This window comes from Eptatretus burgeri, chromosome 9, assembly GCF_056783735.1.
Source record: "Eptatretus burgeri isolate ZD-2024b chromosome 9, Ebu_testis_v1, whole genome shotgun sequence".
In the NCBI taxonomy this organism is placed as follows: Eukaryota; Metazoa; Chordata; class Myxini; order Myxiniformes; family Myxinidae; genus Eptatretus; species Eptatretus burgeri.
In genome coordinates this window covers 98,585,459-98,600,610 of record NC_140969.1, presented here as the reverse complement: position 1 = coordinate 98,600,610, position 15,152 = coordinate 98,585,459, and the positions used below count along the sequence as shown (strand labels likewise).

At 43.7% G+C, this 15,152-nt stretch overlaps 1 protein-coding gene across 2 annotated transcripts; it reads left to right on the top strand.

Annotated features, from left to right (window-relative positions):
- Positions 1 to 528: 528 nt before the first annotated feature.
- LOC147020725 (protein S100-A1-like) lies at positions 529 to 13,425 on the top strand. Of its 2 annotated transcripts, XM_085896295.1 has the most exons (3): positions 529 to 699; positions 2,923 to 3,079; positions 13,056 to 13,425. In XM_085896295.1, the coding sequence occupies exons 2-3, from the start codon at positions 2,936 to 2,938 to the stop codon at positions 13,215 to 13,217; spliced, it is 306 nt and encodes a 101-aa protein (XP_085752421.1). In that variant the 5' UTR covers positions 529 to 699; positions 2,923 to 2,935; the 3' UTR covers positions 13,218 to 13,425. The 2 variants fall into 2 exon arrangements, with proteins under 2 accessions (XP_085752421.1, XP_085752420.1); XM_085896294.1 differs by lacking the exons at positions 529 to 699; positions 2,923 to 3,079 and adding an exon at positions 3,088 to 12,190 and having other exon boundaries at positions 13,056 to 13,192.
- The last annotated feature ends 1,727 nt before the right edge of the window (positions 13,426 to 15,152 follow it).

Here is a 15,152-nt window from a genome sequence, read left to right as displayed (position 1 = left end):
CTGGCGCAAGTCAAACACTCAGAGGTTCTTCCACCAAGTACTGACCTCAGGGACTGAATACTTTAACAACCAGTGAATTTTGATTTGTACATGTGTTTTTTTTTTTTTACAGGTATTCCTGACATGTAACCTCCTTCACCTATTACAGTGTTTAGTTTTATCTCTCCAGTTGTGAATAAACAAGTTCATTTGGAAAAAAATTGTTTCTACATCATTGACGATTCATCTAAATGTGCCATGATCCGTTGGGAGTGAATACTTTTTCAGGCCACTGTTTGCAAAGTCTTTATTTCATTGTTTTGTCCTGTCCATCAACTCGTTTTCTTCCCTCTTTACACAAAACCCAAACACATATTTGCAGTTTCAGGTGTAAGTGTGTGTCGGTGTACCCGTGTTCAAGTACATTCCAGCTTTGCAATGCAATGCCTCATCTGAATGAGAACGTTAAGAACCTAAAGGGTATCATATACCAACATGGAAACTCCAGTAATGTAAATTATTTCATTTTTTTTTTCCTTCCTGACCTACGAGCAAGTAAAACTGGTTCGGCAACACTACGTACAGGTACAGTGAGTGAGTGTGCAGTTTTCATTTGTACTGATCATCTGGTCCAACTGGGTTCTACCTCTCAGCTTCTGATCATCATCGTGCCTGGGGAGATATCGTATCACCTTCTCTTATAACATATACTCCAGGAAGGTAAGTCTTCATCTCAAAGCTAGGACTTGACCATGCTATCTGTTGGATTTGATTGTCCACAACTTATTGTTTGTACATATTGGCTCATGTGCAACGATGGCAAATGATTTCTTTTTCTTCCTCGTTTACTAAGGAATGCAAGTCATATGTAAGAAACAAAAACACACAAGCTGAAAAGAGCTTATGCAATGTGTTTCTATTGTAATATTGTCTTGGCAGGCTGTCTGGATCCGCTTGTGCGGAATCGGACACCATGGTTCATATATCCTGGTAATCAGGTTCCTTGCAGCAATAGGAGTTGTGGCAGGTGGTTCCTCGTCTCAAAACAGTGAAGGGTCTTGCACAAGTCATGTTTACTATGTTTTATGTTTTTTCTCACATTTACATGATGGATGTAGAATGCGTGTGAGGCAAGAGCCAAATGATTAATGGAAGGGTGGGCATATCACGAACAGCACTTAGATGTCCATTAGTGAATATCTCTTCCGCTAGCAAATGTTCACGGAGTTATTTGAGAGGCTTTAAATATAAAGTCGGAAAATCCTTTCGAAATATCAACTCGAGCGAAGTCGATGGTGCGCCATCGCAAATTCCCACGCTTCCCATCTAAAGCAAAGTTAAAAGATGGCAAAAAGTTCCACCAGGAATGACCCAATATCAAATATTGGGGGAGAAAAATATTGTTTTGACCCCTGTGATGCTATGTCCCCACTCACTGGGGTCATGAACCAGGGGTCAGATCCAAAAAATTGTTACATATTTCATGCGTCACCCAACGCTGATTGCAAATACAGAATTTCATTGAAAAAATTTTTAAAAATTAACGTGGCTGTAATTGCATTTTTTTGGGGGGGATTTGACCTTTTCACCCCGTCCCAGAAGGTGGGGCCAAAAATGATACTGCTCTTGCACTTTCTTGCCACGTGGTGGTGGTCAAAACTACCAAGTTTGGTGAATTTCTGCACAAACATTTTGGAGGAGATACTGTGACGGACAGACAGACAGATGGAGCTGATTACAGTATCCCTCCCGTTTGTTTTTTTGAAAGCGGGGATAAAAAAAATATTGTTTTAAAGTGGGGATAAAGTATGTTATCGGAAACTTTCCGTTTTAAAAAATTAAGCTTGAAGTTGGTTAATTTTTTTGGGTTTAGTATACACTCTCCCTATGGGAACAGCAGGAAGGGTCATATGGAGTATATAGATTACAGTGGATCTCGACTTGGGTCTGTTAATATGTGCTGGATGTGATACATGAAGATTGCCTCAAGGATGTCAGGATTCCTCCGAATATATTTCAGTTTAGTGTCAAACAGCAGTAGCGACTGTTTAAAAAGGTAATCACATGTGTTTCTGGTTATTTATTTATTTTTAACTTCTGGGAGGGGTCATGGAGGTCTCTGTGGTAGGAGTGCCCCACGAGACGCCACGATAAGCGATCTGTACACGTTAACATGGCGTTTGTCCAAGGATGAATAACCCCTTGTGAAGGGGAGGTATGACTAGTATTAATACTGTTTTGTTAAAACATTAATATGATGATATTATCATTAGTGTTGTTATTACTTTTCTAAGAAGCGGCCTTGGAAAATATACCACGATTAGCTGTCTTAACACAGTGATACACCTTAACACGGATTTCACCCAAAGGCAGAAAACCCCCTTGGGGAAGAGGGGAAATGAAGTCGCTACAACCTCAATTGTGTGACCCTTAGTCCTCCTGTCAAGTTTGGTAGAGATTGGATAAGTAACGACCAAGTGTATCACGGTCAGACAGACAGACAGACAGACAGAGACACCAAGTTGCGTATTTTAGTATGATGGTACTCGTACACCTCCACGATTGTTGAGCATTTCAAGCACTAGAAACACCCTTCCCTTTGGGAGCAACCTGGGGGGGGGGAGGGGGGCGGTGGGTGAGTTTCCCATGACCTGACCCTAGGTACTAGTTACCAACACAAAATTTGGTGAAGAACGACCCAGCCTGTTTTTTCCATGATATACACACACACACACACACACACACACACACACACACACACACACACACACACACACACACACACACACACACACACACACACACACACACACACACACACACACACACACACACACACACACAAAACAACCAACGAAACACACATACAGAGAATTGCCTTATTTAATGTGGTATGATTCCCACGTGGTGTACGATTGGTCATCAACAATTTCTGGACAACAGGTGAGCAATTGCCATGGTGACGGACTTGGAGATGGCTATGCAAACCTTGATTGAAGTGTTTCACAAGCACGCAAAGCGGGCAAAGGCAAGCGTGCATCACCTGGACCGGGATGAACTGAAACGTCTCATGAAAGCTGAGCTTGGTAACTATTTCCAGGTGAGAGATTTTGATTTTCGGTTGAGGTTAACCCTTCATTGAGCTTGGTAACTATTTCCAGGTGAGAGATTTTGATTTTCGGTTGAGGTTAACCCTTCATTGAGCTTGGTAACTATTTCCAGGTGAGAGATTTTGATTTTCGGTTGAGGTTAACCCCTCATTGAGCTTGGTAACTATTTCCAGGTGAGAGATTTTGATTATCGGTTGAGGTTAACCCTTCATTAAACTTGGTAACTATTTCCAGGAGATTATCTGATTTTTGGTTGGGGTGAACCCTTCATTGAACTTAGTATATCTATCCAAATGAGAGATTATCTGATTTTTGGTTGAGGTTAACCCTTCATTGAACTTCGTCTCTCACCTGGAAATCGTTACCATCTGATTTTTGGTTGGGGTTTACCCATGGGCGTCGATTGCTTTTGAAAAGTGGGGGGGGGGGACATTGCATGTCCAGACCACGAAGCCCACTTCGTGCTGGCGTGGACACAGCAAGTCTACCCTTGCAAATTCATGATTTTATACGCTCATTGACATGCTGCCTTCTGATCACACAAATCCCTTAAATCAATCTGACCATCTATCGACCATGTTTTTATCAAATGTAAGCAGACGGAGCGAAATTAAACATTAATCATACACATTTCAAAGTTTCAAGGGTCAAAGAAATATATATATATATATATATAGAATTGTTTATCAAGCCTCCTTTTCACGACCCTTGAACTGATTCACTAAACATAAACTGAAATCTAGATACATACATGAAATTGATATTACACGAGTACGGTCAACTTACCTTAAAACTTGCCAAAAATATGAACCTTCTTGTCTGCTGATCCAGTTAAAAACTTTGTAGCAATGTCTTGGGGGGTCAAGTGCTGTCAGACAATCTCGGTGAACATGACAGATCATGAGATGGTTGAGGTGTTGTTGGGTCATTGTGGAACGTAACCAAGTCTTCATACGTCTGATTGTGCTGAATGACCGTTCAGCTTGGCATGAACTTGCTGGGGAAACCAATAGAAGCCTAAGCAAACGTTCTACCTGTGGGAACATTCGGCGGACTTCCGGCACCATGTCTACAAATATCTTACGGTAATCCTCAACAGATGAACCACTGAACTGGTCACGAAAGAAGCCAAGTTCTTGCTCGAGGAAATCCGACAGTTCGGGATATTTGCGGACTATTTGTGGTTTGAATGACCCAGACAGGACCATTTCACCCAAGTCCCTATACGCCATGAGGTCGGTTGATGTGACGTACTCGTTCAAGTTCTCGGATGCGCTGTTGATGACTTTGAAAAATTCAACTCTGTATACCTCCTCTGCAGAATTGGCAGTGTATTCCTGCGTGCCTCCATCAAGTCTCTTCGGAAGTTTGCGCTTACGAGGGAGGGTCACTGGATCTAGTTGGCACTGCTGGAGCTTCTGTTGTGCTGCTTCGAAAACCTCCTTAAACGTCTGGTCGGTACGGAGAGATTGGAGATTCTGTGCAGTTACCTTTGCAGCAGTAAGCATACCAGAGACGGTAACTTGTGAACCCTGAAGTGCCTTATTGAGGTATTCACGGGATTGGAGAACGGGCAATGATGCAAACAGACCAAGAACACACTTTCCTGATGAAAGACAGCTTCAAATACCGTTGGCTCGCGATGCCGTGTTCGCACCAAAGGCATCACTTGCTTGTTGAAGGGCATCCAGTACCGCTTCATAGTTATCCAATATCGATTTCACGGCAGGAGAACGAGTTAACCAACGCGTCGGGCAAATTGGCCTCAGGCGTGTAGGGCAAGGAGTGTCAGCATCGTCAGCGTGGATATTCAAGTGCAGATGCTTGAATTTTCCAGAGTTGTTGTAGATGTTGCTGAGTACCTGGACATAACATAATCAAGGGCGTCTCTTATGAACGGTGCAGTTTGTAAGGCTTTGGATGTAATGAGTTGGGTGACATGAGCCCCACAGTGAACATAATTGGCCAGCGGTTGGAGTTTTTTTTAGCTGTGCTTGACAGCCCTTGTATTTTCTGGACATGTTGCTTGCCCCATCGTAAGTCTGCGCTCTCAGGTGTTCAATAGGGAATTCACACCGAATTAGGACATCCTGAAGCATCTTACAAAGTGATACTCCTGTTGACGATACTTGGTAGAGGCCGATGAGATCTTCTTGAACATCAAAGGAATCCGTCACATAGCGCACACACACCGACTCCTGCTCATTACCCTCAATATCTTGCATTCCATCAGTTACGAGTCCGAACTGAGTGGACATTTCATTCACGTTACTGCAGATATTTCTGAGGATGGCATGACTCAACAACTGTAGAATTTCGTTCTGAATTTCTCCACTTGTGAACGTCGTCTTTCTTGACAGCCACGTCTTGAGGTTTACATCATCCTCGGCCCGCAACTGTAAGAGCATTTTGAAATTCCCTTCAGAGGCATCCTTCCCACGAATTGCAAAGCCTTGTCGGGCTAAATATTGCAGTGAGGTGATAATCTTCACAAGTGCTGACCGTGCAGATCTTTGCTCTTCTAGCAGTTTGCTGCTTAGCTGCACATGGACACCAGGTTGACTTCTGCGACATTTCAGATTTTCAGAGGCAAGCCGATGTGTGTTTGATCATTCGTGTTGTCCGAATTTTTCTGTAGCCTTTTTCCAGTTCCGAAAGCCATTTGAGACAAATGTGTCTTCTGCACAGCGGGCAAGTTCGGTAAATTTTTCATGACAAGCGTCCGTACAGGTGTGACAGAGCACACCGCTGATGCACCGATCAAAATGAAGCCACGGAAAATCTTTGAACCATTGTTGTTGAAACTTCAACTTTCGGTTTGGCAGTATTTGGACTGGGATACAACTGACATCATGAGGTTGAAAAGGCTGATCTGGGAAATTCGGCCGAGTACTCGCACATGTACCCTTTTCTGCTATCTTCTCCTTTGAATCGTCCACCTCTTTCTGGGAACTTGATTGCTCCAGGAGAGTAGTCGGGGATGTGCTACTTGATGCTGTCGCGAAAAACTCTGATATCCATATTCTCTATGAAACGAGAAGGGAATTACATTTCAGTTGAATACATTTTGACATGTGAATTATAAGGGTTATTTTTGCATAACAGGGCATTTTTAAGGTCAACATACTTTTGGCTCGGTCACTATACCTCCAGGCACAATGTTGACATGTGATAAGCTTTGCGTAGCACATGTATTACTACTAAAAGAGCGCCGATACGAGTTCAGTTCTTAATTTAGCATCTGAGCTCCCAATTTAGCATTCCATTACTCGCTTAGTTCCCGGCTACGCGCTTATTACTTTTATTACTTTTGGTTAGGGTCAGATACCCTGGTATTTTATTACCTGGGATTATTAATATTCATCATTTTATTTAATCTGCATTTAATTAACAAGTGAGCTAAAGTTGAGTGAGATGATTATGATATTGTTGGTTCATAGTTAGCGTCGTCGTTAAAGATTGTGTTCTTGATTTGCATGCCATCAAAAGGGTTCACCAAAGGAATGAGCTAAAATCAGTTGTAATGTGAACATTTATGTAATTCTTTACCTCTCACAAACCACGAGACCAGGAGACGAGGGATTAAGGTCTGTTGCCGTCCGGATGTGCACTCTCTTCTTTCCAATTATTGTACCTAGTTTGTTGATTTGTAAATACGTTCATCATTTCCACTAGTGCGTGCCCATACGTGCAAAAAAAACCCCAAAACACAACTTTGAAACCACGTGCCTTTGTTTAAGTATAGTGCGTGCCCGTACGTTTTGTTTAAATATAGTGCGTGCCCGTATGTTTTGTTTAAGTATAGTGCGTGCCCGTATGTTTTGTTTAAGTATAGTGCGTGCCCGTATGTTTTGTTTAAGTATAGTGCGTGCCCGTACGTTTTGTTTAAGTATAGTGCGTGCCCGTACATTTTGTTTAAGTATAGTGCGTGCCCGTACGTTTTGTTTAAGTATAGTGCGTGCCCGTATGTTTTGTTTAAGTATGGTGCGTGCCCGTATGTTTTGTTTAAGTATCGTGCGTGCCTGTACGTTTTGTTTAAGTATAGTGCGTGCCCGTACGTTTTGTTTAAGTATAGTGCGTGCCCGTACGTTTTGTTTAAATATAGTGCGTGCCCGTATGTTTTGTTTAAGTATGGTGCGTGCCCGTATGTTTTGTTTAAGTATAGTGCGATATAAGTTAGAAAGGTGAAATAAACCATTTTAGGCGCTAAAGGGGCCCAGAACCGTTGCGGGGTCGACATGGTGAACAAGAAGCTGACAATCCTCTTTATTTTCAACGCTGCATTTAAAATCTCTAATTTAATCATTCTAAATCACACAGTTTAATGAGACACCTTATTCTGTCGGTCTATCCTTCGTCTTTGTCCTCGTGCAAAGGGGAAATTATTCAGATGACGGAGGAAGAGAAATTCCTTCCGGAACGTTATTTTTCCTAGTAAAAATTGCAAGCCGTGGCTAAGCTATGAAGCCTAGGCCTTTTTAAATTGGATTTTCGACGTAATCTCATTACTACCCTATAGATACTGTATAATAGTACTGCAGCATAGCAAACCAATTGTTCGACTTTTCATAAAAGCACCAAAATTGGTACATATGTTGACTAATGTATTCTGAACAATTCTGGATATGATGCCACTCGAGATTTTGCCTTGGTCAGCTTTGGCGGCCATTTTACAAAATAGCCACCATTCTACTTTAACAACATGGGATATCTGTCATTGTTATTCTCTTTGTAGGTTTACAATGATCTACAATGAGTTCAAGGCAGGCCAAACTTCACAGTGCAAAAGACCAAGAGGGCATTCTCAGAAATTCCTCTTGACCAAGCGCATGAACAAAACAATGCCCGTGTCAAGGGTGACAGAGGTGCCGTTGGCCTGATGGACAATCCCAGTGCTCTGAGGCACTGGATGATCACCGGACCCGAGGTGGCCAGAGTGATCATGGAGTTTGAGGAGGCGAACATGTATCCAAATGCCAATGAGGAGACACGTCACCATGAAGAAACACCGCGTGCACAGGAAGCATTTGCCAAAGATATACAATCACTTGTGGCTGTCATTGAAGAGCTGGGGAATCCCTTCGAGGAGGATAGTCCAGATTTGCTGGTCCTAGACACCAAGGAGATTGACGATCCTGCAGCAACTGAAACAGTTCGCACTGCCAAGCAGATTGGACAAGAACAGTTTCAGGCACACTCAAAGGATTGCCTCATCGACAGAACCAAGACTATTGACGAACCTATAAAGAGGAACAAACTCCCCCTCTTTGGAACAAACAGAAGACCAAAAGCACCCAAAGGAAAGGAAGCATCTGTGAAGAATGATATGGCCTTATTTGCAAGGCTCGACATAGGCTGCCAGAACCGCGATGGGAACCTGGACGAGTTCTTCCGTCATGAAAATCAAGCATGCCCTCCCACTTTATCTGATGCAGGTAAGCTACACCTGGGTAGCAAAAGCGACTTGCTGGTGTGCCTTGAAGGCGTTGCTGAAGCTCAGTCTGATGCACCTGCTGTTACTTCTGTTGTCCTTGACGGTGCCGTCATCGTGCAGATGTTGAAGCCTGGCACTGCCAAGGCATTTGAAGAATATGTTCACCAAGTCTTCATCCCATACGTCGAGGGGCAGCTGCATGGTCCTTCACGTCTCGACCTCGTTTGGGATAGCTACAAAGATGGTTCCTTGAAGACGGCGACAAGGGAGAAATGAGGAAAAGGGGTGCGACGGCGCATGGTGAGCACCGCAGCCATACCAGGAAACTGGCAGAGTTTCCTACGTGTTGATGCAAACAAGGTGGAGCTCTTCACCTTCCTGTCCGATGTGCTGGTGCAGTCCTTCCATGACGAGGCAAAGGAGCTGGTAGTCACTGATGGTGAAGCAGTCATCTGCCTTCCAAGGCAGGAAGATGAAAGCTCTCTGGCTCCATGCAGTCAAGAAGAGGCGGACACACGCATCATGCTACATGTGGCTCATGCTGCAGAACATGACCAGCGTTGGATTCAAGTTCGAACCGTAGACACCGACGTCGTCGTCTTGGCGGTGAGGGTAGCCCAGGCACTACCATCCGTGGATGAACTCTGGATTGCCTTTGGGACGGGCAAGAACTACTGCCACATCCCTGCCCATGAAATAGCTGCCTCCCTCGGTCCACAGAAGGCACGTGCCCTCCCTGTCTTCCACGCCATGACCGGATGTGACACGGTATCAGCATTCGTGAGGCATGGGAAGAACTCTGCCTGGGCCACATGGAACTAGTTTCCAGAACTGACAGATTCTCTTGTGACCCTCACCACCATGCCAGTCAACATCCAGGATAACACAATGCACTGCATTGAAAGGTTTGTGGTGCTCCTCTATGACCGCACCAGTCCATATACGGACGTCAACGAGGCCAGAAAGAACTGACAGATTCTCTTGTGACCCTCACCACCATGCCAGTCAACATCCAGGATAACACAATGCACTGCATTGAAAGGTTTGTGGTGCTCCTCTATGACCGCACCAGTCCATATACGGACGTCAATGAGGCCAGAAAGAAACTCTTCGCCAAGAGGAACTCCGTCCAGCGCATCCCACCTACCTACGATGCTTTGGAACAGCATGTGAAGAGATCAGTCTTCCAGGGTGGCTATGTCTGGGGGCAGGTCTTGTTCCCTCAACCCGTGCTTCCATCACCAACAAGTTGGGGCTGGCGGCAAACAGAGGATGGGTCCTACGAACCGCTCTGAACCACACTCCCTGACGCTTCAAAAAGCTGCTTCAAGCTGGTGTCGTGCGGCTGCAAAAAAGGCTGTAGAAACCGCTGCAAATGCAAGAAGGCTAATCTGCAATGCACTGGACTGTGTGCTTGTGAAGGAGAATGCCAGTAGACAGATGCAGTGGACACAGACTGAGATATCGGCCTCGCTTAGAATGTGCAAATGCAAAGTCGCATTGCTTGTAAAAGTGTTGACTTCTTGATCCAGAGCCAGTACACTTGAACTCAGAAACTCATATTGTACTACACTGATGTATGCGTGTACCATGTGTCCTGGTAGAATGGTAGTAGACAGTAAACTGTAGCCGCTTCAAAGTGAAGTGTGCAATAATTTGACTACATTTTCTGAGTTTGTCATTATCACGATTATCAGTTCCCTTTTCAAAATAGAGTAATGTAATCTATAATGCAATTTTTGTTGATTCCAAACCCATTGAATGTGATGATTTGACTCTTGTTCTCCAGGCAATAATGGGTTCTTTTCAGCGAAAAGTTTCAGGAGAGCAGCAATTTACAAATAAAATAATGGCTTTTTTACCGAAAATACTGGCTCATAATATTTGAATACGCCTTTTCATGGTCAATTTCCTGAATTTTACACTTTCCTTATATCTACCACCAATACAATAAGAAAATAAGAGCATATAGCAAATTTCGCTAAAGTCGAATGGTGGCCATTTTGGAAAATCGTCGCCGAAGCTGACCAAGGCAAAATCTCGGGTGGCTCCATATCTAGAATTGTTCGGAATACATTATTCTACATGTGTACCAATTTTGGAGCTTTTATGCAAATTTGAACAATTGATCTGAAATATCAGACTACGCCGCAGGACTATAATCCGAGAACAGAATTCAAAAATAATTTTCCGTTCGTTTGTCCGAACCGCTTAGGTGAATTTTGCATATTTTTCAACAGCTACCTTTTGAAATCTATAATTTAATCCTCATAAGTCCGACGACAGAATGATACCTCTCGTTTTGTAGGTCTATACCTCCCCTAAGTCCAAGTACCGATGAAAACATTATTTACATTAACCGCTGCAAAAGCGACTGAATCAGCACATTTTATTTTATGTTTCCCAAGTATTCAAAGCAAATTTAGTCGCCAAAGTACCAACTTTCCTTCGATTTTCACCCGGTTTTCAACGTTGGGATTTAGGCCACTGTTATCGACTGCGAAATATGAAAACAGAATTACAAAATATCTTTCCGTTCGTTCGTGCGAGCCGGTAGAGTGAAACCGCGTCATCCTGCACAGGCTCCACCATCTCAATCAGCATACCAGGCCGCGAAATCTTTTATTGGCTTATAACTCGACGGTGCGAAGTCACAAGAATTAAACACACACATCATCGTGCAGGTAATAACATCAGGCATCTGGCGATATAACTTCGGGTTAGAAAGGTGAAATAAACTATTTTGGTCGCTAAAGGGGCCTCGAGCTGTTACGGCCTAACACTATCCGAGGCGTGGAGCTCCGGGCCATCTCATAAAATGACGAGACAAAGTCCGAAAATGTCCCAACATACCTCAAAATGTCCAGGTCACGTTCCCTGTTAGTGGGTGAACAATCCAACGCTTGGCGAATTCTGCTTCGCAATGATAGGAAGAGCCGACGTCGAAGGATCAAAAAGCGACGTCGCTATGGACGCTTGGCCGGTGGGAGCCCATGGCTTGGGAAGCACGGATCCTCAATGTTGAATTGTTAACCTATCATCTTTAATAGAATTATTATAGACCAATAAAACTAACGGTTCTTTTTCTTTTGTTGTTTTTGGCAAAAAGTAAAGATCTAGAGAGGCTCTGTATTGGGCAACCCCCTCCCTCTATTTACGTGAAATGGTTTGGTCCAACTCCCAAAGCAGATGCGAACGGCTTGCGAGTACAGAGACCATAACTTGGGAACCACTTGTCCGATTAATATCAAACCTTGAAAAGGTACATACTCGGGTCCCCAGGAATATACCTGGCAAGTTTCAAGTAGATCGGACCAGTGGTTGTCAAGAAACAGCGGTCACAGACAAACATGCCCACAGACAAACATGCACACAGACAAACATGTACACAGACAAACATGCACACAGACAAACATGCACACAGAGATTGCTGGAATTACAGAGAGATTTAAAAATTTATTCTTGTATTTGAGGAGCATCTCGGCCTGGTTGTACAAGAGCAGCTCGTTTTGTGTTACGCAACTTACGTTCAATGAAAAAAGTGAGGGGGACAATTGATATGTTTTCCCCTCCTTGATAAGAAGTGCTTGGTAAATATTTACAGGTGAGAGATTATCTGATTTTTGGTTGGGGTTAACCCTTCGTTGAGCTTGGTAACTATTTCCAGGTGAGCGATGATTTGATTTTCGGTTGGAGGTTAACCCGTCATCGAGCTTGGTATCTATTTCCAGGTGAGAGATTATCTGATTTTTGGTTGGGGTTAACCCCTTATTGAGCTTGGTATCTATTTCCAGGTGAGAGATTATCTGATTTTTGGTTGGGGTTAACCCTTCGTTGAGCTTGGTAAATATTTCCAGGTGAGCGATGATTTGATTTTCGGTTGGAGGTTAACCCGTCATCGAGCTTGGTATCTATTTCCAGGTGAGAGATTATCTGATTTTTGGTTGGGGTTAACCCCTTATTGAGCTTGGTATCTATTTCCAGGTGAGAGATTATCTGATTTTTGGTTGGGGTTTACCCCCTTCATGGAGCTGCATAACCTTATTAAGGTGGTTCTGGAACAATAAGAGTCTTTGTGACGCAATATTATCAACTGCATTCTTGCCCCAAACAAGAAATATGGGATTTTCCGGATTTGGCCATGGGACGAGCACAAAGGCTTCCTTCTGCATTACAAAACCGACCACCATGGGGTTTGTATTAATGTGAACAGAGAAGACAGATAGCAATGTAAATCTCCTCCAGAGGACAACATGCTGCACGACACAGTGCACGCAGCGACGAGCTGCTCCGGCGCACACTCCCATACCATACCTGACCTGACGGTGCACCCTCGCGCGAGGACTTAACAAAATGGCTCTTTTACGGTATCCGGATCATGAATCTTGTTAGGCAGAAAATCTAGATAAATTCCAAGTGAAAATATCACAGCAGAATGGCCACAAGACTTTCTTCCTGAATGTGGTGTCAAGCTAAATCAACGTCTAAGCTCGTGGAAACTGTTACTTTAACACATTTTTGTTTGTTTGCAGAGACCAGGAGATCCAAAGACTGTAGAAGAAGTGATGACAACAGTGGTTAAGGGGAACAAGCATGAGATGAACTTTTTGGAATTTATATTATTGATGACGTCCCTCGCTTTCACTTCGAACAGGATCCATGAGCAAAAGCTGAATGCAGCGATGGAAAGATGATGCTCATCAACAGTCTTGCTATAAGTCCTTCTCAAGGGAGTCTTAGTGATTGTACCTTGATCCTTTCATGCTCAAGGACCATTTTAAAAGCTCAGATAGGATTTATAAATGCCTTGTCAATGATGTGTACTCCAGACCACATACTGCCAATGTGGTTTGACTGTATAAATGGTACTTACAGTAAGCAATAAAATACAACCGATTCATACATGTGCACCACAATGACTACCATTTGCAGTTTTGCTTCATAGACTAATAGAAGAAGAATAATAATAATAATATGAAGATGAGGATGGTATGTGCATGTGAAATGGTCATGCCATGACACTGTGACAGGCTGGTGCAAGATTGCAATCTAAAGATGTAGTCATGATAGCAAGGCCACATCAGACAAGTTTAGGGAGGGCATGGCTGTTTCATGAGGTATGAGGAACGAAATGTTCACTTTCTCGCTCTGAAATGTATCGGAGGGGATTGCTTGGAACCACTGTAATGGCGCGTCTTGGACCCATTGATTCACAGAAGTTTTGGAATACCCCATGTATGTTATACTTTCTCTCATGCTCCAGTGTATCACATCCTGTTTGCGGTTTTCCATTACATCCTCTAGATCCGTGCTTCCCGAAGGTCACGTTGCCAGCCACCCCACCCCCCATGCCTCTTTTGAGGATCTTTGGACCCCCTCGTAAAACAATAAGTAGGACAGTTGCATAAATGAAGGGAAGATGAACCATTTTATTTATTTTTTATTGCTTTATTCAAATTCAATGGCACACAGGAAATGTTACAACTGCCACAAAGGACACATTACTACAGATTCTTCAATTTAATGGAGGGGGGGTAGGAGGATTCAATATGGAGGTAACATGAGCCTGGTGTGGCTTAGTGGTTAAGGCGGTGGCTTGGGATCCTTGAGGTCCTGAGTTCGAGCCCCGCTGGCTGCTGAGTTAGCATCAGGGGGGTTGACTCAGCCTGTCATCCTTCCGAAGCTGGGTGAAATGAGCACCAGTATACTGGTAAATATCCCTGCAGGGTCGAAGGCGACTAAAGGGTTGGTGTCAGGAAGGGCATCTGGCTGTAAAAACATTGCCACAAGAAAGGGTACCGTGATTGGAGCCCACAAAAAGCTGACCCCTGCTCAGGGATAAAGGCTTTAAAATGGTGTGATGATGAATATGGAGGTAACGAAACAGCACAGTCAATCAATGGGTGCGATGTTCTCAAAATGTGGCGCCGTGTTTGCCAGAGCACATCGGATATCATCTTGCACTGCCAAGTTGTTGCGTGTGACTCTTCAATTTGATGCATGCAATACAGAGAAACCACTCTCACAGAGATGTGTAGACTCAAAAGGGAACAAGACGCAAATCGCTATAAACTCGTTTTTTGGTACACGTTCACCGTGTATGCCTGGTGTTGGCTTAATGGATAGGGTGGTGGGCTTGGGATCCCACGATCCTGAGTTAAAATCCCACTCAACTGTTGAATTAATACCAGGGTGGGATTGACTCTGCCTGTCATGCTTCTGAGGTCGGCAAAATGAGTGCCAGCTTGTTGGTATCCTGTGTTGGAGTGGAGACCCGTCCAGGATTGTGCCAAATAGCCAAGGAGATTGCTCAGGCAGCACCAATGCTCTGCACAGAGTATGGTCCCAATGGATGGATGGGTGGATTCACCAGATTACAGCAGAACTCTTCAAGTTAATTCTCCTTGAACACCTCTTTGGTTGAAGAATCGTCAATTCCAAGAACTCTTCTCAAACCGCTTCCAGAAATAGATGAATGTCACAAGTTAATTGGTTTCTCGCCAAATCCATACTCTCCTCCCAATCTGGAAAATATCATGAAATTTATTAATGAAGGCAGGTCACACGTTCTTTGATCTCCTGTTGAACACTGTTCGATAGCCTGTCATTGGTGATAACCTACTTGACAT